Below are 26,385 nucleotides of genomic sequence, written 5' to 3'. Positions count from 1 at the left end.
CTGTGCTCAGTCATTTAGTTTACATTGAAATCTGCAGCAGAAAATCCTGTGCATCAAATCCTGCGCATCAAATCTGCGTACGTGTGAACGTACCCTGAAAGGGTTTTCCTGGGACTTTTGATGGCCATTCTTAAAGGGTCTGACTCCCAGCATCCCCACATATCTGCTGATCGAAGGGGCATATGGGTGAAAGCTGCAGCCTCTTTATTATCAAGCACAGCACCAAACAATTTGTAGTGGATGTGCCTGTTGCTGGGGCTTACAGCAGCTTAGTCTAATTTAAGTGAATGACCCTGAGCTGTTGTACATGTAGTACCAGGCACAAGCTGCTACAAAATGTATGGAAAAAAAATATCACAGAAAATGGGACATAAATAATTAAAAAATAACAGAAAAGAGACCACTTACTGGTTATTGCTACAAGGGCAGGCTAGGAGCCTATTCCCACTATGATGCAGAGAAGCCACAATGCTATATAAGGGGAGGTTCCACAGGTGCAAAATACTGACGCACAACTGCTCACACGCCTCCTGTTCGTGAGGGGGGTAGTTGCTTAGTATATGAACGGAAAGAAGAAAAGATAAAGTCTGGCACTGCAGAACTAAGGCATATGGCAGCTGGTGTGATGTGGGTAGTTCTAGAGTTCCTGATATACACGTTGGATGCGGTGGTGCATAAATCCAGTAGCGTGTAGAAATAGAGACGATAAGAAAAACAAGGATTGTACTCACCATCCAGACGATTATTTATTCCATAGTGTCAGGTAGAACAAGTTGGTGCGAGGGTGGAGGCGGGGGATGGGACCGGGACAGACTGTTTCACGCCACTAAGGCGCTTCTTCCAGCCGGTATACCGGCTGGAAGAAGCGCCTTAGTGGCGTGAAACAGTCTGTCCCGGTCCCATCCCCCGCCTCCACCCTCGCACCAGTTGGTTATACCTGACACTATGGAATAAATAATCATCTGGAAGGGTGAGTGCAATCCTTGTTTTTCTTATCGTTTCAGTTGCTTAGTATAGTTGCACACAGATAAAGCATATATAGGATGCCAGTTACACCATAGTGTGTAGTGTACCATGCAGGCTTACTGCCAGTGCCTATTAGTGACGCTGCAAAGTTTATGCTGCAGATTAAATTGAAAAACGAAAGGATTGTACACAGCTTCAAATCTGCAGCATCAGATCTGCAGCAGGTCCTGTATGTGTGAATAGACCTTAAAGGTAATGACAGTACATCATTCTATTTGTGTTCCTGATGTTTTATTTCCTTCTTGAAGTGCATACCAATACTTCTGACATTTCATTCTTTTATTTTAGCTTGTTCTTATGCACAGTAGCTTTCCTCCACTGATGCAAAGCAAATCATGGACCCTGGCTGCTCCATTCAAAGAACAACGTTATCACCGAAATCCCAGTAACTCCATAGCCAATAACTACTCACCGTCCGCTCGAGACCTGAAGCTTGGAGACCTGGCAAAGAAGATCCCCTCTCCAAGGCCCAACACAGCAAAGATTTCAGCCAGATCCAAAGTCCCACAACGTATCCTTTTTATTGTTACATCCGTCCTACACATGGTGGTTTTAATGATAAGCGTTTCCTCTTAGATTATTTCATTAAGTTAACCTCTGTATATGTCAGGATTTAGACATTTCCACACATTTTCCCATATATTCATAAAGTAAACCGGAAGCTTCAGTATGAGTCTGTAGGAGTCTATGAGTGCCTTATTGCAGATCAGTACTTTATATTGGGATCTTTGTGTTTCACATCTGGTATGTTCTCAGTAGCCTTTTATATATCATGCAAGAGTTAACTACGTCTTTCCAATGGTGTTCCCTGCAGAGATGTATTTACTTCATTTGGTAGAAAAGTAAATTAATGTTTTATATTTCCTCAAATCCATTCTTGCTGATCTGCCACAAGAGAAATAGTTGAAAGAAACAAAAAGTCTGCCCCGGGCCAAAATCTCTCTCACAGACACCTCCGTCTTCAATAACAAAATGTGTTCTCCTGAGACGGATCATTTAAATTCTCTTCATGTTACATGCAATACAATAGCAGTCATCAATCAACTGTTTGTAGGTAAATTATATAGCGGGGATTCTTTTGGAGAACCTAGGAGTACTGGGCTAAATGGGTTTTAAAACCTTTTCGGGGGCAATGAGTTAATGCAGGGAGTCCCCCAGCTAGGATCCTTATCTGTTTATGGAGATAAAATTAACTTCTCTTGGGCATTAATCTACTTCAGGTAGAGATTAAATTTACATCTTACTCTTGTTGTAAAAGTTTGTGTATTGAAAGAGTGAGGCAAAATGAAAATCTATGGGGCCCTCCTGGTTTGACTCTCCTAGCACTGAGAATCTATGGGCCCCTGGCTGGATTCTCCTAGTCTGGCTCCCCTAGCCCTGAGAATCTATGGGGCCCCTGGCTGGATTCTCCTAGTCTGGCTCCCCTAGCCCTGAGAATCTATGGGGCCCCTGGCTGGATTCTCCTAGTCTGGCTCCCCTAACACTGAGAATCTATGGGCCCCTGGCTGGATTCTCCTAGTCTGGCTCCCCTAACCCTGAGAATCTATGGGGCCCCTGGCTGATTTCTCCTAGTTTGGCACCCCTAACACTGAGAATCCATGGGGACCCTGGCTGGATTCTCCTAGTCTAGGGCACCTAACACTGAGAATCAAGGGGGCCCCTGGCTGGATTATCCTAGTCTGGCTCACCTAACACTAAGAATATATGGGGCCCCTGGCTGGATCCTCCTAGTCTTGCTCCTCTAACACTGAGAATCTATGGGGCCCATGGCTGGATACTACTAGTCTGGCTGCCCTAACCCTGAGAATCTATGGGGCCCCTAGCTGGATTATCCTAGTCTGGCTCCCTTAACACTGAGAATCTATGGGGCCCATGGCTGGTTACTACTAGTCTGGCTGCCCTAACACTGAGAATCTATGGAGCTCCTTGCTTGTTTTTCCTAGTCTGGCTCCCCTAACGCTGAAAATCTTTAGGGCCCTGGCTGGCTTTTCCTAGCCTATCTTCTCTAAAAAACAATATATTCATCCGATAAAAATAGAGCTCCTCATGCTTTGAAGGGCTCAACATATCCATTCATTATCCAGACTCCCTGTTAATTTCAATGTGGACTGTGTAATACTTTATTTCTCCTGTGGGGGTGCTGCAGGAAAATCTCAGATTACAGCTGGAGATCAAAGCAGTAGAACTCTCTAGAATTTTTCCACAGGATATCACAACAGTAATAGATTACATTTTTTTTAAATACTTTATTTTCACTTTGTGATTAAGTACCTTTACTGTAGTGTTAAGGTGGCCATACAAAGTAGACTTACAGGAGTACTCCAGTGGAAATTTTTTTTTTAAATCAACTGGTGCCAGAAAGTTACAGTAAACAAATTTGTGAATTACTTCTTTTTAAAAATCTTAAAGGGGTATTCCAGGAAAAAAGTTTTTTATATAACAACTGACTCCAGAAAGTTAAACAGATTTGTAAATTACTTCTATTAAAAAAATCTTAATCCTTCCAGTACATATCAGCTGCTGAAGTTGAGTTGTTAGTTTCTTTCTAACTTCTCTCTGATGACACCCGTCTCGGAAGCTGTCCAGAGTAGGAGCGAATCCCCATAATAAACCTTATATGCTCCGGACAGTTCCTGAGACAGACAGAGGTGTCAGCAGAGAGCACTGTTGTCAGACAGAAAAGAACAACTCAACTTCAGCAGCTGATAAGTGCTGGAAAGATTAAGATTTTTTTTTAATAGAAGTAATTTCCAAACCTGTTTAACTTTCTGGAGCCAGTTGATATAAAAAAAGGTTTTTCCTGGAATACCCCTTTAATCCCTCCAGTACTTATCAGCTGATGTATAGTACAGAGTAAGTTCCTTTCTTTTTGGATTTCCTTTCTGTCTGACCACAGTGCGCTCTGCTGACACCTCTGTCCATGTCAGGAACTGTCAAAAGCAGGAGCTAATCCCCAGTTAATAAAAAAAAACAAAAAAAAAACATTTTTATCACTGGAGTACCCTTTTAAGTCAGCCAAACCCTGGCTGATTATCTAACGTTTGTTATACATATTTTAGGGGGGAAAGAAACTGGCATGTTGAATTTTAACATGTCTGATCCCTTTCTTCTCAAGGGAGATAAGCCCTTGCCAAAGGTGTCTGGCAAGCAAGCTTAGGCTGGGTTCACACCACGTTTTGTTAAATACAGTTCCCGTATACGGCTGGGAGGATGGGGGGCAGGGCTTAATCACGGCGCCCGCACTCAGCCGTATTCGGGAACCGTATTTAATGCATGTCTATGAGCCGACCAGAGTGAACCGCAGCCTCCAGTCGGCTTAGTTTTCGGCCGTATGCGGTTTCCCGACAGCAGACAAAAACGTGTTCAACCGCGGTTTTGCCTACGGTCGGGAAACCGCATACGGCCAAAAACGAAGACGACCGGAGGCTGCGGTTCACTCCGGTCGGCTCATAGACATGCATTAAATACGGTTGCCGAATACAGCTGAGTGCGGGCGCCGCGATTAAGCCCTGCCCCCTCTCCTCCCAGCCGTATACGGGAACCGTATTTAACAAAACGTGGTGTGAACCGAGCCTTACTCCCCTTTTGCTTTTGACAATACATGCATGCTTGGTTCAGCCAAGTGTATGGAGAATTTACTATACAGCATGCTGTGGCATTTTGCTAAAATCAAACAAAGCTTTTAGCTTTCATTCTAGAGTATTTTTCTGTGTATTGAAATGTTTTAAAATGTATTAAAAGGGAAAACTAGCATTTTGCATGGACATAAGTATTCAGACCTGTTGCTATGACTCTTGGGTCCCTCAGTTCTCTTGATTGTTGTTAGGATGTTTCTACACCTTGATTGCAGTCACCTTTTGGTAAATAGGACATGATATGGAAAGGCACGGCCCTGTCTATATAAGGTCTCACAGCTGACAATGTAGCCAAGCCATGAGGAAAAAGAACTGCCTGTAGAGCTCAGAGACAGGATTGCGTGGAGAAGTGTACAAAAAGTTTTCATGAGCACAATGGCTTCCATAATGCTTAGAAAGAATACGTTTGGAAAACGAGAACTCTTCCCATTGCTGGCCGTCCTACAAAACTTAGGACCTTGGTAAGAGAGGTGACAAAGAACCTAATGGTCTCTCTGGCTGAGCCCCAAAGATCTTGAATGCAAATGGGAGAAAATTTCAAGTCAACTATCACTGCAGTGCTCCACATATTTGTGAATTATGGCAAAGTGTCCAGAAAAAAAACCTCTCCATAGTAAAAGACACATTATAGCCCACCAAGAGTTTGCAAACTAAGTACCCAAAGACTCTCAGATTGTGAGAAACAAGATTCTCTGGTCTGACCAAACCAATATTGAACTTTCTGACTTTAATTCTGGAAGACCAGGAAGACTGATGAATGTCCGTGTTTCTGTATTTGCATTTTTTTCATTTTAGGCCCTGTTCAGACCTTGTTTTTCATGCATTTTCTGCTTTATGTGCTTTTCTTCCCAGGTGTGGAGGAGTTAAACCCTTCACCCAGTTGCAGTGCGGGTGGGGTTATATAACTCCAGCTGAGTTTGTATTCTGAGCTGGTTATTTTGTGCAATAATGCTACTATGATGTCTGTGCAATACACTTTCAAGTCTGCTTGAGCATGTACCTTGTATTTATCTTGTGTCTCCATGCTCCATGGTGGACTCTGGGAGATTGAGTTCTAGTATCAAGACATTCCCGTGTTTTCTGAGGTTTAATGGGGTATTGAGTTTTATTCCTGTTTGTTCCTGGAGTCTATGCTGACGTATCCGTTTCCCAGTCTTGTGTTCTGGACCTAATCTGTTTGTTAGTTGTCTGTGATCAGTGTGAACCATGTTCTTTATTTATATCCTGTTTGGTTCATCTGATCTTTGTCCTTTGTACTTGTATCTGTTTGTGAACAGTGTCCTATGTTCCTGATCAGTTATCCTGTTTATATTCTGCCCTGTTAGTATTCATATCCTGTTTGGTATTTCTAGTTGTCCAGTAGTTTTCCCTTTCTGTTTCTGGCCTGAGACCGACTATGTATATATTCGTTTTTACACCACTGCACTGTAGCGCAGGGAGGGATTGTCTCCAAGTTGTCGAATCACAGCTTAGGGTGTTTGGGCAAGTAGGCAGGGAGAGTGTCACTAGGGACAGCTTAGGGCTCACTCTCCCTGTCCCCCCAGTCGGTCAGGACAACTGATCCGGGTTAAGGGAAAGAGGAATAGAGCAAAGTACAGAGATATTCTTAAGAACCTGATCCTGAGTGCTCTGGACCTTATACTGGGAAAAAGGTTCTCCTTTTAACAAGACAAAGGGGGAGATTTATCAATACCTGTTTTGGAGGAAAAGTTGCTGAGTTGCCCATAGCAACCAATCAGATTGCTTCTTTAATTTTTCAGAGGCCTTTTCAGAAATGAAAGTAGCAATCTGATTGGTTGCTATGGGCAACTCAGCAACTTTTCCTCCAAACAGGTTTTGATAATTCTCTCCCATAAACCCTAAGCACACAACCAAGACAACACATAGGGACAACTCTCTGAATGTCCTTAAGTGGCCCAGCAAGAACCCTGACTTGAACCCATTTAAACATCTCTGGAGAGACTTGAAAAGATCTTTCACCGACAGCACCAATCCAATTTGATGGAGCTTGGAAAGATCTACAGAGAAGAATGGTAGAAAATCCCCAAATCCCGGTGCGCAATTATTGTTGCATCATATCAAAGAAAACTAAAGGCTGTTGTCACTGCCAGTGATGCCTCAACCATTGTAAGTACTAAGTAACCGGTCTGAATATTTATGTCCTTACAAAATTTTAGTTTTTCCTTTTCAAAAAATTAGGAAACATTTCTAACATTCTATTTCCACCTTGTCATCATGGGGTATTGAGTGATGGGGGGGAAAACTTGCTTTTTTATTTGGTCCACAACATTACAAATTGCGAATAAAGTGAAAGAGTGTGAAGACCTTCTGAATGCACTGTATGGCATAAAACAATTTGAGCATACCAATAACATTTCCTCTGGAAGGTGCTGTGACTCATATCCTCTATGGCTATTCACGTACACATACCTTTGTTGAAACAAGCTGTTGGTTTCCTTAACTAATACATTCAGCTTCAAAGGATGTATCATGCATACCAAAAAAGCCAAAACTTTCTCCCAGGAGCAAATATAACACTGATAGGTAATAGAACTTGTCACTCATAGAAATCCTAAGCTTTAAAGAAATCCTCTGAAGCCCCATTATCCACAAAAATACATATTTTAACTTCTGGAAAATTCCTAAAATCCTGTTTTTTATAATATTACTAGCTGAGTACCCGGCGTTGCCTGGTTTTTCCTTCCTAATCCTTGTTGGGGAGGAAAATAAACAAAGGAGAAAGCTTTTGACTTCATATCCCATCCTCATATATTGTTGTCATATCCCGACCACATATCCCGACCTCCTATCCCATCCTCCTATCCTGTCCTACTATGCCGTCCTCCTATCCCGTCCTCATATCTCGACATCCTTTCCCGTCCTCCTTTCCCGTCCTCCTATCTCAACCTCCTTTCCTGTCCTCCTATCTCGACCACCTTTCCCGTCCTCCTATCTCGACCTCCTTTCCCGTCCTCCTTTCCCGCCCTCCTATCCCGTCCTCCTATCCAGTCCTTCTATCCCGTCCATCTATCCCGTCCTCCTATCCCTTCCTCCTTTCCCGTCCTCCTTTCCCGTCCTCCTTTCCCGTCCTCCTATCCCGTCCTCCTTTCCCGTCCTCATATCTCGACCTCCTTTCCTGTCCTCCTTTCCCCTCCTCCTTTCCCCTCCTCCTTTCCCGTCCTCCTTTCCCGTCCTCCTTTCCCATCCTCATATCTCGACCTCCTATCCCGTCCTCTTATCTCGTCCTCCTATCCCATCCTCCTATCACGACCTCCTATCCTGTCCCCCTATCCCGTCCTCCTATCGCGTCCTCCTATCCCGTCCTCCTATCCCGGTCCTCCTATCCTGACCTCCTATCCGGTCCTCCTATCCCAGTCCTCCTATCCCGTCCTCCTATCCCGACCTCCTATGTCGACCTCCTATCCCGACCCGTAATATGTGTACCAGTTATTGAAATATCTCAAGCCGTTTGGAAGTTATGCAGTAACATATATTTCCTATTGACTTGTATGGGACTTTAAACATAAACCCCGCCCCTGGCAAATGGGGGTGAGTAAGGGTTAAATCACCTATCCTATGTTTGTTGTTGACATATAAGTAACATGTGTGCCAAGTTTCATGTTAATATCTTTAGCCGTTTGGACGTGATGCCGGAACATACACACCATACATACATACATACACACACACGTTGAGTTTTATATATATAGATAACCGTATGTCCTGCGATGTACAGTTCCAGAAGTATAATACATGCATAGAATGTAAATATTGCATGCCGATTCAGTATTCTTGTTCTAATTGCCCAATTTGTTGCCTAAAACTAATTGCCTTTGTTATTATGCAGATGGATAATAAGCAGGTATAGTGCTTTAGAGCCAATTGCTGTAGATGAGAACGCTCCGCAGACAGAGACTCTGACCTACACAGAGAGCAGGCCTATTACTCCAGAGGAGCAATTACAAATTATGTTACAGCATGAAGCAGAAATAGACAAACAACAGGATAAGCCGACTCAAAGAGACTTGGAGGTGAGTGTGATAAAGGGTTAGTACACAAGGACATGTCCTGTGCCGCTAAATTCAGCCTCTAACTTGAGTTTGACAATAGATTTAGATCATGCCTTCATTGACTAGTGGTTGGAATGACAAATGAAGTCCTTCTCTTTGTTCAAATTGTCCAAGGTTCAACATATTTGCCCTCAACCTATCTGGGAACCTGTCAATTAGTTTACATCTCCTAAACCTTTATATAGGGATTTGTGCAGCTCGACAAATAGAGGATAGGGTAGGGAACAGAGGTTAACTGTTAGCACACAATACCAAAGGTGCTGTTCACTAAAATGCACTACAAATATGGAAAATATAGTCCTCAATGTTCTTTATGGGATATACTGGAACACAGGAGAAGTGATGATGGCAATAATGGTGATAATAATAATAATGATGATGATTAAATGTTAGAAATGGTAGGGAAGTAAAGATCTGAAACAGAGAGAAGAAGAAATTGAAAAAGGAAACAGGAAATAAAGGTGAGAAAAGTGATCAGACCATATGTTACTATGAATAAATAAATGTAAACAATTTATTGATAGAAATTAGGGATGTCGCAGGGCCCTTGCGACTCTCCTGTACAAATAAAATGTATAAAAACTATAAATGTATATAAACTATGTACTCTACCCCTAGACATCTTATCCCCTATCCAAAGGATAGGGGATAAGATGTCTGATCGCGGGGGTCCCGCCGCTGGGGACCCTCGCAATATAGCATGTGGCAGACCCTCCAGCGCTTCCGGAGCAGTAACAGGTGGGTGCTGCATGCTATATTGCGGGGGTCCCCAGCGGCGGGACCCCCGCGATCAGACATCTTATCCCCTATCCTTTGGATAGGGCATAAGATGTCTATGGGTGGAGTATATAAAAGAGTATATTATGTCCATCCTACAGAAAAATTTTGTATCTTTAATATCATTTTTTATTATTAATTTATTACTATCATTTTATTTTACCGTTTATTTACGCTTTACGTACTTTCTATAGTTTTTATACATTTTATTTGTACAGGAGAGACACAAGGGCCCTGTGACTTCCCAAATTTCTATCAATAAATTGTTTACATTTATTTATTCATAGTAACGTATGGTCTGATCACTTTTCTTACCTTTCTTTACCCGTTTCCTTTTTTCTATTTCTTCTCTATTTCACATGTTACTTTCCCCACCATTTCTAACATTGAGGCTAGGTTCAGACTACGGAATCTGAATTCCAAGTACGGCCAGCGCCAGTTGGCGCTAGGACCGTGCGGACACTGCAGTCTCCAATAGACTGCTATGTGCTCCACGAGTATTTCCACCTGAAGAAAGAGCAACGCCATTCTTCAGGTGGAAATTTCCAAGCGTATTCCGTTTTCCGTGGGTTTCCGTTCACAAATTCACACTTCAGAATTTGTGAAGCTGAATTTGTGAACGGAAACCCATTCACTACACTATACATTTTAGCAAGCAAAATTTCCGCCTGCAATTTCAAAGCGGAATTGCAGGCGGAAATTCCGTAGTCTGAACCCAGCCTAAATCATCATTGTTATAATCACCATTATTGCCATCATCACTTCTCCTGTGTTCCAGTATATCCCATAGAGAACCTCCTAAACCTTCACCGCTGTCTTCTTCTACCTTTTAATAACTTTAGCATCATGCTTTTAGATAGAATGTATGATATTGCAGAGTGTAAAAAAAACAAGTTATTAACTTATGCAAATTACGTCCTACTACTATCTTAGAAATGCTACCCTGTGAATAGTCACGTAGTCAGTACTGTAGCCGTAACCCTATTCCTACATACATATCTAGATAGCTGAGCCTATGGGGTTTCACATATAACAGCTTCCCTGTCCAAGGTGCTGAACAGTAAAAGTCCGGTTGGTAGCAGGTTTAGCTTCTTTAGTTGAATAGGAGGCTATTTAGTGCATAATTCAAGTCTGCAAAACACGCTGACTTAAAGTGGTAAGTATGAAAAGAGACAAGCGCACTCACCGCATCTGTTGCTTCACTTGTATGCTTTATTGCGAAACGGTTCCACAGCCCAAGAATACTTCCTCCACCTGTCGTCCCCCTGCACACTTGCCTCCATTTCTGATGCCGAAATGTAACAAAAAAGCATACAGATGAAGCAACAGATGTGGTGAGTGCGCCTGTCTCTTTTCATACTTACCTATGAACATTGTTTTTCTTCAATAATGAGCTAGCACCACCTGTGTTTGTGTAGTACGGAGCAACTGCCCATATTCTGGATGTGTTACTGACTTAAAGTGGTTTCCCATAATCAAAATGTAGCATCTAGTTGGTGAAGGTCTGACCACTGCTCCCCCCCCCCCACCTCTTTTCCTATTTGAATAAACAGTGGTAGATCATGTGCACTACTACTACTGCATTCACATTCTATGGGACTGCTTAAGATAGCAAAGTATAGTGTTTGGCTGTCTGCAGCCGTCCCATAGAGTTTGATTGGAACCACCATTTCATTCAAGCAGGGGCACATGGGACCCCCCGTTTTCATCCTTATGCATAAGTGATACATTTTTATTATGGGAAAATCCTTTTTAAGTTCTTCATAGCTGTTAAAGTGTCATTAAGCCAAAGGATAAGTGGCCTGTTATTGCCATCTGTTTACATAAGAGTCAATATACCTTGAGAAAAAAGGAAAAAGAGACATATTGTACTATTAGGTAAAGGGCTAGTTGCAGTTATTCCAGTTGGACCCTTCTTTCTAATGGCATGCAGTGCTTCCGCCATAGCAGAATGGCCATTTGTCAAGTTGCAGGGCATTGGCACATGATGCCACATTTAATCTATTATAAATGAAGTGCGCCTTAGCCTTATAAACTACATAAATTATAGGCTTGGTTCATACTGGATTTGGGCTGTACATCACTTGTAAACATGTACATCAGAATATGTAATAAAATAATGTTGGTGTATGCAGCAGCTTATGGATTGGCTTTAATAGACCAAATATAGTCTTCTGACTACTATTTTTAGGGACTACATTTATCTCAAGAGCATAGTCAACCATTCTTGTGAACTCAGCAAAACAAAAGTGTGTGGTTCATTAAAGTCACCCCACAGTATACAGTGGAGATCAAAAGTTTGGGCACCCCAGTTAAAAATTTGTATTAATGTGCATAAAGAAGCCAAATAAAGATGGAAAAATCTCCAAAAGGCATCAAATTACAGATTAGACATTATTATAATATGTCAACAAAAGTTAGATTTTATTTCCATCATTTATACTTTCAAAATAACAGGAAAAAAAATGTCATCTGCAAAAGTTTGAGCACCCTGCAGAGTTAATATCTTGTACTGTCCCCTTTGGCAAGTATCACAGCTTGTAAATGCTTTTTGTAGCCAGCCAAGAGTCTTTCAATTCTTGTTCGAGGTATCTTTGCCCATTCTTCCTTACAAAAGTCTCCCAGTTCTTTGAGATTTCTGGGCTGTCTGCCACGCACTGCTCTTTTAAGGTCTATCCATAGATTTTCAATTATGTTGAGGTCAGGAGATTGTTAAGGCCATGGCAAAACCTTCAGTTTACGCCTCTTGAAGTAATCCCCTGTGGATTTCGAGGTGTGTTTAGGATCATTATCCATTTGTAGAAGCCATCCTCTCTTTAACTTCAGCTTTTTCACAGATGGCATCAAGTTAGTATCCAAAATTTGCTGAAATTTTATTGAATCCATTTTTCCTTCTACTTGTGAGATGTTCCCTGTCCCACTGGCTGCAATACAACCCCAAAGCATGATTGATCCACCCCCATGCTTAACAGTTGGACAGAGGTTCTTTTCATTAAATTCTGTTCCCCTTCTTCTCCAAACGTACCTTTGCTCATTCCGGCCAAAAAGTTAAATTTTATTCTCATCGGTCCACAGAACTTGTTTCCAAAATGCATCAGGCTTGTCTATATGTTCATTTGCAAACTTCAAACGCTGATTTTTGTGGTGAGGATGTAGAAGAGGTTTTCTTCTGATGACTCTTCCATGAAGACCATATTTGTACAAGTATCTCTTTATAGTGGAATAGTGTACCACAACTCCAGTGTCTGCCAGATGTTTCTGGAGGGATTTTGCAGTCAAATGTGGGTTTTGAATTGTTTTTCTCACAATCCTGCGAGCTGTTCTCTCTGATATTTTTGCTTTAACGTCCACTGTTCCTGATGACTGCCATTTCTTAATTACATTCCGAACAGAGGATATTGACATCTGAAAATGTTTTGCTATCTTCTTATAGCCTTCTCCAACTTTGTGAGCGTCACCAATTTTCAGTTTCAGATTTCTATACAACTGCTTAGAAGAACCCATGGTGCTGATTGTTGGGGCAAGGTCAGATGAGTCTGGGCATTTAAAACCTTTGAGATTGACATCACCTGGTCTTCCCAGATGATGATTGAGAACAATCCATGACACTGGCAGGTCTCAGCTTTGCAAAGGGGGCAGTGCATGCTATAAATTCTGCAGGGTGCCCAAACTTTTGCAGACACCATTTTTTTTCTGTTATTTTGAAAGTGTAAATGATGGAAATAAAGTCTAACTTTTGTTGACATATTATAAGAATATCTAATCTGTAATTTGATGTCTTTTGTAGATTTTTCCATCTTTCCTTGGCTTCTTTATGCACATTAATACACATTTTTACCTGGGGTAAAAACTTTTGATCCCCACTGTATGTTGGCAAACCTTTTATTGCTAGTATCCCAATGCATGCCAGCGATATAGATCTCAAATGTGTAATTGGAAGCTGACTGGGAAATGAGCAAAGCACCTTTAGCCTAGCTCCTCCAACCTCCAGGAAACTGCTTTTGTGTGGCCAAAACTATAACATTGCATGTCAGTCATTCAAACAAATGCTTACCGTGTAGTACATGGATATGTCATGTCTACAAGAGTTGCTTTTACAGTTTTTTTTTTTTTCTTGTTTACCCTTTTTTCTCTCTCGTTTTATTGAAAAGTAAAAAAAAAAACATCGGCAATACAAATATGAAAGACAGGCAAAGTTACAGTCATATCAAAACTACAGAATACAAAGTACATAGTAGTACCTATTCAATCAGCATCTGTATGAGCTTTCAAAGAAGAGCTAGTCGATTAAAAACCAGAATCAATAAAACAAACACTCATAGGCGCCAAGATAACACAGAAGTAGATCCGTTGTCCCACCACCCATCACAAAATCAAGCACACACCCACAGAAATTAGGACTAAATAAAAAAAACAACAAATATGAAGTAAGCCATAATTTTGCCACCACTGGAAGAAAACCCATTGTACATCAGTGTAGACACAGAAGATAGAGACATATTAGGTAGTAACAGATAACTCCCTTGGATCGATCAAGCGAAGAATTGAAGCCAAGGAGCCCTGGATTGAGGTAGAGGAACATCAGGGGCCCCACATCCGGTCAAATTTCCTATGTTTGTACACCACCTTAGAAAACGGAATAATAGTGTTCACTAATTTCTTCCATTTAGTACATGAAGGGGGTCTTAAAGCTAGTACCTTTCTGGCCAAAAACAGTTTCCCTGAGAAACTTGTTTACCCTTTTAAAGGTAAATCCTGTGCAGAGGCCCTCATCGAAGACTTTAGTATACCTCTATATAGAATATGGACAGATATTTTTGTAGGAAGACTATCCTTTTAAGTTGCAGAAAGCGATTACTGATAAGACATTGATAGCAATAATCACAGCTTCTAAAACCTGCAGAGTTCTTGTTGTTCCCCTTTAGTACTTAGTTCAGGCTTTATGTACATGACATGATTTTACCACAATCAGAAGTTTACTTAAGAAAATACTGAATATAATCAACGGGTCCTCACAAGAGATCAATCTCCATGATGATAACTATTCATAACTAGAAGGGAATTTACATAATGAGAACAGCTCTTCATTTGGGGAAGCTCGACACGCATCACAACAAGCCAATGAGATTACAGCTGAATTTATAAGCAGGAAACACTCTAATGGGTCTTATCTTTGATCATTGAACTATTTGCATCCTAAAAGTATTACTTTCATCTGCTGCAGTCTATATCCCTGTTAAAGATAAAAGTGTATTTTCTTATTCTTTTTATTTCTTAAAGGGGTGCTCCGGTGGAAAACTTTTTTTTAAAACCAACTGGTGCAGGAAAGTTAAACAGATTTGTAAATTACTTCTATTAAAAAATCTTAATCCTTCCAGTACTTATTAGCTGCTGAATACTACAGAGAAAATTATTTTCTTTTTGTAACACAGTGCTCTCTGCTGACATCATGACCACAGTGCTCTCTGCTGACATCTCTGTCCATTTTAGGAACCGTCCCGAGCAGCATATGTTTTCTATGGGGATTTTCTCCTACTCTGGACAGTTCTTAAAATGGACAGATATGTCAGCAGAGAGCACTGTGGTCATAATGTCAGCAGAGAGCACTGTGTTCCAAAAAGAAAAAAAATTCCTCTGTAGTTTTACCCCTTTAACTTGTGGGTGATAACAGTAGTTGATTTTAGCACCCATATGGGGTGCTGTAAAGCATTCATATACCACTGAGCAGATAATGTGCCTGCCTCTAAAGATCTATGTTTCTTTGTTCTGATAGATTGTTGCATAACTAGGCAAATGCCATGTACATGAAAACTGGTTGACACACCTAGTAGTTATAGGATGGATAGCAGATGCATGCTGGCATTTCTGGCCACATCTAGCAAAATGTAGGAATACATGGCGGCCAAATAAATTGTAGTTAGTGTAGGACCCCTTTAGCACTTGATCATTGTCCTACATGTATATGTCTCTATACTGGCAGAACGGTATACCAATGTATACTGCTGCTGTATCTAAGTTGTGCTCATTTATTTAAATGGACCAATCATAGTCTACAACTGAATCCTTTTAGGTTGTTTCAAAATATATACTGCAATTTTTAAGGGCTCCATGTTTTGAGTCCCACAATATAACAGTATATTCTGAGAAAAGGAGCGAATGTAGCTAGCTATTACTAGATAACATTTAGTCATTGTCATGTCGGGCAGGGATATGTGCAGCCCTAAGCTCACCAACAGCCACTTGTCCATGGGTAGGTCATGGGTGGTGGTGGTGGTGGTGGGGGGTGTAGGTAGTTCCCGTGGACACTCCTCTATGACATCTATATGCCCTAATAAAACATCTTGAAAAAGGTCATCCTTAAATGGGCACTGTTTGTACATCTTGGCAAAACATTAACTTTTCTAATATACTTCATAAAGAAATGTATTTCCTTTTTATAGAAATTATGACTTATAAAATCATGGCTTTGTCCATGCTGAAGCACAGGCATGGACAAAATCCAGTAAGTAAGGGTGCGCTAGCACTCATCTGTGCTCTCTCCTGTCTGATAGTACTCCTCTGTGCTCTCTCCTGTCTGATGGCACTCTTCTGTGCTCTCTCCTGTCTGATGTCACTCTTCTGTGCTCTCTTCTGTCTGATAGTACTCCTCTGTGCGCTCTCCTGTCTGATAGCACTCCTCTGTGCTCTCTCCTATCTGATAGCACTCCTCAATGCTCTCTCCTGTCTGATAACACTCCTCTGTTCTCTCTCCTGTCTGATAGCACACCTCTGTGCTCTCTCCTGTCTGATAGCACTCCTCTGTGCTCTCTCCTGTCTGATAGCACTCCTCTGTGCTCTCTCCTGTCTGATAGGACTCCTCCGTGCTCTCTCCTGTCTGATAGGACTCCTCTGTGCTCTCTCATGTCTGATAGCACTCCTCTGTGTTCTCTCCTGTCTGATAGGACTCCTCTGTGCTCTCTCCTGTCGGATCGCACTCATCTGTGCTCTCTCCTGTCGAATCGGACTCATCTGTGCTCTCTCCTGTCTGATAGGACTCCTCTGTGTTCTCTCCTGTCCTGTCTGATAGGACTCATCTGTGCTCTCTCCTGTCTGATAGCACTCCTCTGTGTTCTCTCCTGTCCTGTCTGATAGGACTCCTTTGTGCTCTCTCCTGTCTGATAGCACTCCTCTGTGCTCTCTCCTGTCTGATAGGACTCCTCTGTGCTCTCTCCTGTCGGATAGGACTCATTTGTGCTCTCTCCTGTCTGATAGGACTCCTCTGTGCTCTCTCTTGTCTGATAGGACTCATCTGTGCTCTCTCCTGTCTGATAGCACTCCTCTGTGTTCTCTCCTGTCCTGTCTGATATGACTCCTTTGTGCTCTCTCCTGTCTGATAGCACTCCTCTGTGCTCTCTCCTGTCTGATAGGACTCCTCTGTGCTCTCTCCTGTCAGATAGGACTCATTTGTGCTCTCTCCTGTCTGATAGGACTCCTCTGTGCTCTCTCTTGTCTGATAGGACTCATCTGTGCTCTCTCCTGTCTTATAGGACACCTCTGTGCTCTCTCCTGTCTGATAGGACTCCTCTGTGCTCTCTTCTGTCTGATAGCACTCCTCTGTGCTCTCTCCTGTCTGATAGGACTCCTCTGTGCTCTCTCCTGTCTGATAGGACTCCTCTGTGCTCTCTCCTGTCCTATAGGACTCCTCTGTGCTCTCTCCTGTCGGATAGGACTCCTCTGTGCACTCTCCTGTCTGATAGGACTCCTCTGTGCTCTCTCCTGTCTGATAGGACTCCTCTGTGTTCTCTCCTGTCTGATAGGACTCCTCTGTGCTCTCTCCTGTCTGATAGGACACCTCTGTGCTCTCTCCTGTCGGATAGGACTCCTCTGTGCTCTCTCCTGTCTGATAGGACTCCTCTGTGCTCTCTCCTGTCTGATAGGACTCCTCTGTGCTCTCTCCTGTCTGATAGCACTCCTCTGTGCTCTCTCCTGTCTGATAGCACTCCTCTGTGCTCTCTCCTGTCTGATAGCACTCCTCTGTGTTCTCTCCTGTCTGATAGCACTCCTCTGTGCTCTCTCCTGTCTGATAGGACTCCTCTGTGCTCTCTCCTGTCGGATAGGACTCCTCTGTGCACTCTCCTGCCTGATAGGACTCCTCTGTGCTCTCTCCTGTCTGATAGGACTCCTCTGTGCTCTCTCCTGTCTTATAGGACTCCTCTGTGCTCTCTCCTGTCTGATAGGACTCCTCTGTGCTCTCTCCTGTCTGATAGGACTCCTCTGTGCTCTCTCCTGTCTGATAGTATTTCTCTGTGCTCTCTCCTGTCTGATAACACCCCTCTGTGTTCTCTCCTGTCTGATAGGACTCCTCTGTGTTCTCTCCTGTCCTTTCGGACAGGGGAGAGAACAGAGGAGTGCTATACCAGCCCCACTTACTGGACTTTGTTCATGCCTTAGCTTGGACAAAGCTATGCTTTCATAAGCCATGATTTCTATAAAAAGGAAATAACATTTTCTTATGAGGTATATTAGAAAGGTTATTGTTTTGCCAAGATGTACAACATATAAAACGTTTTTGTATCTGACAGTGCCCATTTAATCTTGAGAACCTTTTCACATTGTCAGTCAGGGTACCTAGCCTATGTACCTGCATTTTTGTCAATCATAACACCGCTGAAAGTTTAAATTGGATTTAAATGTGTATGCTCATTTTAGCCACCCAAAGGCAGCTCAGGTCATGTAGAAGGATTGAAAATAGATGATTTTTGCTGTAATTATGCTTATTTTGCTGTAAAACCTCATTTGATTCCAGATTATAAATTGGCTAATAAATTATGGATTTTGCATGCAACATAAAGGGGTTTTAGACGGAACACTCACCTCCCCAGCGCTGCAGCCAGGTGAGTAGAATCACGATCCCCTGCGTCCTCCTGCTTCCCCTTCCTGATACCATCTGCAACCCGTCGATGTCACCCTGAAGCCACCTATGCCAATCGGATCGTGATTCTACTCACCTGGCTGCAGCGCTAAAGAGGTTAGTGCTCCATTTATACCCCTTTATGTTGCATGCTTCACATGAACTGTTTTTCATGTGAGCACCTCCTAACTAAACAGTATCACCTGAGGATGATATCTTGGCTCGGATTCACATTAGCTGCTCCTTTGTGATTTGTGGTTATTGCAGTGCCAATGCTTTTTCTATTTTTTTGTAAAATTTTGGATTTTTGTGACCTAAATTATCTTCTGACTGCAGACATCGTGATCCTCAAGGGTTAATCAGGAACATACTGCCAAATGCTTTGGAAAAACTTCTCTTTCATACTCATCTTACTTTGTGCGTCTTTTTCATGCCACATAATAAACTACAATCTTGGTAAATGTTTCAGAGGTATTTCCACTACATACACCATGGGATTCAGACAGAAATGCTGGCACCCCAGGAGAAGGAGCAGATGGACAGAATCTTAACAAATGTTCCCAGCCAGCTCCTGAAAATCCCGGCTCTGGAGAAATTGCTGCAAGAAATAAAAGAAGAGGTTGGATATGATTATTACATGAGCCTTAGGAAAAGCATTGGTAAGAATTAATTCTTCGTCTCTTTTGTCTCCTTATGTAACGGAATTAGATATGCATTTTTTTATAATGACACCTTGGATGTGTGCCGTACTCTGTACTTTGGCTTTAAAATTGACAAATTGTGTCTGCGTTTTTAACAATGTGCACTATGTAAGTCTATAGGAAAGTGATTGTTTGTGCACACAATGGCCCTCATTTACTAAGCTAAAACCCACTAGTTTTATCAAGTTATTTTGGTACATAGTGTATGAGACATGTCTGAGACTGTCTGAAAATGTCCGAGACTGTCTGAGACATGAAAATCCAACTAAGGCTATGTTCACACGACTGTTGTCCCCTGTTCTTATTTTGTCCATTATTGCCTCCTTAACGGACCATTCTATTAACTGATGCAAAGGGATGCCATTTAGTGGCATCCGTTTGCATCATTTTTTGTTAGTATCAGCTGTCTACATACTCTTGCAGCCGGGATTACTACTACTCCCATCATGGAACAGACTCCTTTCTATGATGGGAGTAGTAGTTCCCTGGCTGCGGGAGTCTGCAGGTGGCTGGGGAGGCTACATTAGTGCTTCCACTACTACCACCATCATGTAACAGAGTCTGTTCCATATTGGGGGTAATAGTTCATTAGATAAGGGATTGATCGCACCGGTTCACACTTCTGAGATCCGATGGAATCAGCAGTTATTGAGCAGGGGAGCGGGCAGCGGGCAGCATGCTCCACTCCTCTGCTATGTATATATAGTGTTTTTACTTTCATTTTTAAATCCCCCTCCGGGAGCCCTGAATGGCCTGTGCCGAGGAGCCATTCAGTGCTCCCTGCGTTTAAAAAAAAATGAAGATTGTGAGTGTGCATATCTATATTAAAAGCACTGTGGGGGGGGGGGGGGGGGGCAAGATATATAGCGCTGCAGGGGACAGACATATAGCGCTATATATCTAGCCCTCCCAGCACATTTATAATATGCCCCCTGCAGTGCATTCATTATACACTCAAAAAAATAAAGGGAACACTTAAATAACACAGTGTAACTCCAAGTCAATCACACTTCTGTGAAATCACACTGTCCACTCAGGAAGCAACACTGATTGACAATCAATTTCACATGCTGTTGTGGAAATTATAGGCAATTAGCAAGACACCCCCCAATAAGGAAGTGATTCTGCAGGTGGTGACCACAGACCACTTCTCAATTCCTATGCTTCCTGGCTGATGTTTTGGTCACTTTTGAATGCTGGCGGTGCTTTCCCTCTAGTAGTGGCATGAGACGGAGTCTCCCTCTAGTGGCTCAGGTAGTGCAGCTCATCCAGGATGGCACATCAATGCGAGCTGTGGCAAGAAGGTTGGCTGTGTCTGTCAGCGTAGTGTCCAGAGCATGGAGGCGCTACCAGGAGACAGGCCAGTACATCTGGAGATGTGGAGGAGGCCATAGGAGGGCAACAACCCAGCAGCAGGACCGCTACCTCCACCTTTGTGCAAGGAGGAGCATGAGGAGCACTGCCAGAGCCCTGCAAAATGACCTCCAGCAGGCCACAAATGTGCATGTGTCCACTCAAATGGTCAGAAACAGACTCCATGAGGGTGGTATGAGGGCCTGATGTCCACAGGTGGGGGTTGTGCTTACAGCCCAACACCGTGCAGGACGTTTGGCATTTGCTAGATAACACCAAGATTGACAAATTCGTCACAGGTGCCATGTGCTCTTCACAGATGAAAGCAGGTTCACACTGAGCACATGTGACAGATGTGACAGAGTCTGGAGACGCCGTGGAGAACGTTCTGCTGCCTGCAACATCCTCCAGCATGACTGGTTTGGTGGTGGGTCAGTAATGGTGTGGGGTGGTATTTCTTTGGGGGCCGCACAGCCCTCCATGTGCTTGCTAGAGGTAGCCTGACTGCCATTAGGTACCTAGATGAGATCCCCAGACCCCTTGTGAGACCATATGCAATGCAAGACAATGCTAGACCTCATGTGGCTGGAGTGTGTCTGCAGTTCCTGCATGAGGAAGGCATTGTTGCTATGGACTGGCCTGCCTGTTCCCCAGACCCTAATCCAATTGAGCAAATCTGGGACATCATGTCTTGCTCCATCCACCAACGCCATGTTGCACCAGTTGGCAGATGCTTTACTCCAGGTCTGGGAGGACATCCCTCAGGAGACCATCCGCCACCTCGTGTGACTCCATATCCAGACCTCCATGGATTGATTGATTTCCATTGATAATTTTTATGTGAATTTGTTGTCAGCACATTCAACTATGTAAAGATGAAAGTATTTCATACGATTAGTTCATTCATTCAGATTTAGGAAGTTTTCCCTTATTCTTTTGAGCATTCTAATATGCCACTGCTGCGCTATATATATGAATAGTATTCCATCAGCAGTGCGTCAGGCCAGCATTTATAATATGCCCGCCACATAGCGCTGCGTGGGCATATGTATATAGATGCGCTGTGGGGGCCAGATAATACTATATGTCTTGCCCCCCCAGTGCATCTATATATATATATATATATATATATATATATATATATATATGCCTCCACAACACTATATGTGAAAAGTATTCTATGTCGGCTGCTGGCCTGATGCGCTGCTGCTAGAATACTATTCATATATAGCGCTGCGGTGGTATATTATAAGTGCACTGCGGGGGGCACAATATAAATGCGCTTTGGGGGGTATATAGTTAAAAATGCACAGTGGGGGGGCATATTTATATAAATGCGCTGTGGGGCGCATATTATAAATGCGCTGCAGGGGGTATATAGTCAAAAATGCATCGGCGGGGGGGCTCATATTTTTATAAATGCGCTGTGGGGGCATATTATAAATGCGTGGGGGCGGCTAGATATATAGCGCTATATGTCTGCCCCCTGCAGCGCTATATATCTTGCCCCCCACAGCGCTTTTAATATAGATATGTCACCTGCGGGGAGCCCTGAATGGCAATTCGGCACCGGACATTCAGGGCTCCCGGAGGGAGATTTAAAAATGAAAGTAAAAACACTCTATACATCACAGAGGAACGGAGCATGCCGCCCACTCCCCTGCTTAATAACTTCTGATCGCATCGGGTCTCAGAAGTGAGACCTGGTGTGATAAATCCCTTATCCCCTGTACTACTACCCCCAACATGGAACAGACTCTGTTACATAATGGTGGAAGTAGTAAAAGCTCTCCAGCCACCCGCAGACTCCTGCAGCTTTGGGAACTACTACTCCCATCATGTAAACAAGTCTGTTCCATGATGGGAGTAGTAATAGTCCCACAACACTGCAGGAGTCTGCTGATTTCACCTCTTCTGAGCATGCTCAGAAGTAATAATGGATATCATAGACCGGGTGCAAACGGATGACATAAAGGCTCATCCGTTTGCCATAGACTTCAATGTTACATTTATAATACCCGTTTGTATTCCGTTATTTTTGGCAGGAGAAAAAAATACTGCATGCAATGTCTTTTTCCCTGTCAAAAAAAAAAAAAAAAAAAAGGAACAGAAAGCAAGCCGTTTTCAAACTGTTTGAAAAATTATCAAACGGATTGATAACGGGCATTTATTAATGGAGGGGAAACGGCTGTGTGAACGAGCCCTAACCCGACATTGCATTGTGAAAAGCCAAAAAGGGTGTGTGGTCTGACACAAAGGGGGCTTGGTCGGCCCAAAAGGGGCGAGGTTTTACTACCCGTCCTATTTACTATTGAATTCTCAGAAAATCCTCTGAATAAGTGGCCGGAAATTTCCACCTTGAAAAAGCTGGTCAGAAAATGTTCCCGACTTGTAAATCTGTGATTCCTATAGTAAATAGAGAGTAATCCTGCAAGTCTGAAACAACATTTCACACTAGTAAAAACCCAACACTCTTAGTAAATGATGCTCAATATGTAAAAAATTGAGACATAAAGTGACACAAAGTGGCATAACTTTTTGTTAAACTTGTATGTATACAAAATTATCGGAAAATATTTGCCCCCTTTCCAGTTAAGCGGTTATTTCATAAATATGTAGTTTACACCACCTTTACATCTATTTGTTAGGGCACATTGATGTAATAGAGATTGGTGACACGCTTTGTCCCTGTTAACAACAGTGGAGAGCCACTGCTTCTATGCAAAGAAATGGTCAGATATTTTAGCTAGTCAGGGAGCGGAACAAATGCCACCTGCTTCCCTGATTAATAACTCACAATCGCAGCGAGTCCCAGTAGTGAGACCTGGTGCGATCAACAACTTTTGACATGTCTAAGTGACAAGTTGTTTCATGACAATAACAAGGGTATTCCAGGATTTGTTTGACTTTATTTGACTATAAAGTTGTGAAACTAAAGTTGTGGATGTTGGGTATAAGCCTGATGGTCCGGGTATTGCATTCCAGAGAACTGGTGCAACACCAGCAAAGTCTTGGAGGCGGGAGTGAGCGGTTCGGATTAAAGAAGATGTTAGTTTAAGATCATTAGCAGCATGATAAGGATGGTAGACAGAGATGAATCAAAGCAAGCATGAGAGTTTTAGCTATTTTAACAGTAAGAAACAAGCAGCTTTTTTTGATTCTTTTGTGACAAGAACCTAAAAATGACTTAAAGGGGTACTCCACTGGAAAAAAAAATTTTTATAAATCAACCGGTGCCAGAAAGTTAAACAGATTTGTAAATTACTTCTATAAAAAAAATCTTAATCCTTCCAGTACTTATCAGCTGCTGTTTGGTCCACAGGAAGTTCTTTTCTTTTTGAATTTCCTTTCTGTCTAACCACCGTGCTCTCTGTTGACACCTCTGTCCATTTTAGGAACTTTCCAGAGCAGGAGCAAATCCCCATAGAAAACCTATCCTGCTCTGAACAGTTCGTAAAATGGACAGAGGTGTCAGCAGAGAGCACTGTGGTCAGACAGAAAGGAAATTCTTATTTACAATGCTTTGAGTCCCAGCAGTAGGACTCTTCATGATTGTCTAGGTTCAATTGTCCTGCATGAAAAGGGAGTTCTTTTAAATATATTGGGATGCTGGAGCCTTTATGTACTCACTCTGGTATATAGAAAGTCTTTTAATTCATAACAGTTGCAAAGTTGCTACAGTTTTATAAAATGTATTTCTTCACGGTCCACTATTAATATTCTGCCACTGTGGCCTCTGGACTGTCCTGAAAAATTGAGAATTACAATGTAAATCCTGATTGATGAATCAATTGCTAGAAAGGCTGACTAATTACCAGACCTGTAATCTGCTGCAGATGAGGCAATTCTGTGATCTTTGCAAGATAAAATCAAGAAATTGGATGGGATATTACCATCTCCAGGACTATAAAAAATGCATAACCCATAAGTCAATAGCTGACTTGTTAAATGCTGCTCAAATAGCAAAAACAAACCAATCAAATTAATCAGCAATTTATCACTTTATTTTCTCCAAATAGAAATCAAATGGAAGGTGGTTTTGGAATAACAAATTCGTATTAGACATTTCTTCCAAAGGGATAAAATGCTGGGCACTTGAGGCGGTCGGCCCTGCTATGTATAGTATTTGCAACCAATTGACAGATTGATGGGTCTGCCCTAAATGGTGCTATGATCTGAAGGATGCCAAGGGGTGCAGATTGATTGAGGAGGGCATCACAATTTTCACATTATTTGATTCCTCTTTCCATTTGAAGTCAAGTTTATTTCAGCATTCTGCATTCAGAAATGGGCCGTTCATTTTATATTGTGTTGTTATGAGTTCAAAACAGATACTGAAGACACATTTTACATTGCTAACAATGGAAAAAGAAAATACACACTTGTTTCTACTATGTATAACCCCTCTGGTAAGGGCAGCAGGCGTGGAAGAGAAGCAATCACAGATTAACCTACGCGTTCCGTTGCCACACAAAGCCAACTTCTCACACAACCATCCCTGAGGAAGTTGCCTTTGTGTGGCAACGGAACTCGTGGGGACTCTGGTGACCCCGTCCTCCCTCACTCCACCAATCGCTACCTGGCCTGTGATGTCTGGTTCCATGTGGTAATTTGTTATTCTGTATAGCTGCAGTGTAGTCATTATATGGTATTCGTATGGATATGGTGTAACGTATTGCATATTTTATATTATTGTTACCTGCATGCGAACTACAGACCTGACACACAGGTCGTTTATTGTATCATTGAGGGCGGGTGTCAGGTTAGGAGAGGGGGTTCATGGCCCCTCCCCTAAGTTGTGTGCTGGCTTTAGCAAGCCAGGGATTTTAATGTTTTTAATCTTCTCTTGTGTGCAATTGTTTGTTTCTAATACATTTTGTATAAATAAAATATGTTTCTAATGGATCATATTGGGTGTGCTACCATTTATCAGTGATGGCTTTTTCTGGTTCTGGTATTCTGTGCTTTTCTTCACTGGGCAGCACCCCGCATTTACTAGGTTGAGCCCCTCCTGTCTCTTTCAGACTATTATCATAGTCATCACCAATGTCCTATATCTATCCATTTCTATTATTGTTAGCAACCCCAGGCTCCGATCACTGTACCAGTCATCACCACTGGAAGGCAAAAGTATAAATACAATTTTAGTAAATAATTTAAACTCCTTAAAATAGAACTTTATATATAATGATAATATACAGAAGAATATACAAGAATAATAAAAAAAAAGTTCACATGACAATTCTAAACACTATCACAATCTCAAGGTGTCAAACAGAAGGTTCCTTAGTACTGTACTAGAAGCAAACAATAATCCAGAGAATAGAAAATAAATGGGGGGAAAAGTGAAACTGTCTCGATAGCCTAAAGCACCCCTTACAGCCCAGTTTAGAATGAGATTCTTCAAACTGTTGCCAGCAAGCAAACAGACCCAAACAGGCAGGTGTCACAGTAAAGCAGTCTTAGGTTTATTGTAATAATTCACATACAGCATGTGGTATAACAGAAACTTAAATGTCCTATGGAAGTGACTTTATGTCCTTTCGGGGTAATAACTCATGAATGAATTATGAATTATTACCGTATTTTTCGCCTTATAGGATGCATCGGCATATAAGACGCACCCTATTTTAAAGGTGCAAAATCTAGAAAAAAAAGATTCTGAACCCAACAGTGAACTTCAACCTGCGGACCTCCAGATGTTGCAAAACTACAACTCCCAGCATGCCCGGACAGCCGTTATGAGTTGTAGTTTTGCAACATCTGGAGGTCCGCAGGTTGAAGACCACTTGAATAGGAGGTAATACTCACGTGTCCCCGCCGCTCCGGACCCGTCACTGCTAGTCACCGCTGCCCTGGATGTTGCCGCGTCCCCGTGGTGTCCCCGACGCTCCGGACGTCTTCTTCCCCAGGATCCACGCTCTCCGTCATCA

General features: G+C 42.3%; 1 protein-coding gene across 3 annotated transcripts in view; it reads left to right on the top strand.

Annotated features, from left to right (window-relative positions):
• The window catches only part of DNAH3 (dynein axonemal heavy chain 3), a 536,740-nt gene that overhangs the window by 99,095 nt on the left and 411,260 nt on the right, over positions 1 to 26,385 (top strand). For all 3 annotated transcript variants that reach the window (XM_056535450.1, XM_056535451.1, XM_056535449.1), the window contains exons 3-6: positions 1,315 to 1,537; positions 7,136 to 7,205; positions 8,509 to 8,692; positions 18,868 to 19,057. In XM_056535450.1, coding sequence (XP_056391425.1) covers positions 1,315 to 1,537; positions 7,136 to 7,205; positions 8,509 to 8,692; positions 18,868 to 19,057 — 667 coding nt within the window. The remainder of the gene's footprint in view (positions 1 to 1,314; positions 1,538 to 7,135; positions 7,206 to 8,508; positions 8,693 to 18,867; positions 19,058 to 26,385) is intronic.

The sequence above is a fragment of the Hyla sarda genome, chromosome 8 (genome assembly GCF_029499605.1).
Source record: "Hyla sarda isolate aHylSar1 chromosome 8, aHylSar1.hap1, whole genome shotgun sequence".
Lineage (NCBI taxonomy): Eukaryota > Metazoa > Chordata > Amphibia > Anura > Hylidae > Hyla > Hyla sarda.
Note: the sequence above shows the minus strand (reverse complement) of the source record. Positions and strands in the feature narration are given on the sequence as shown.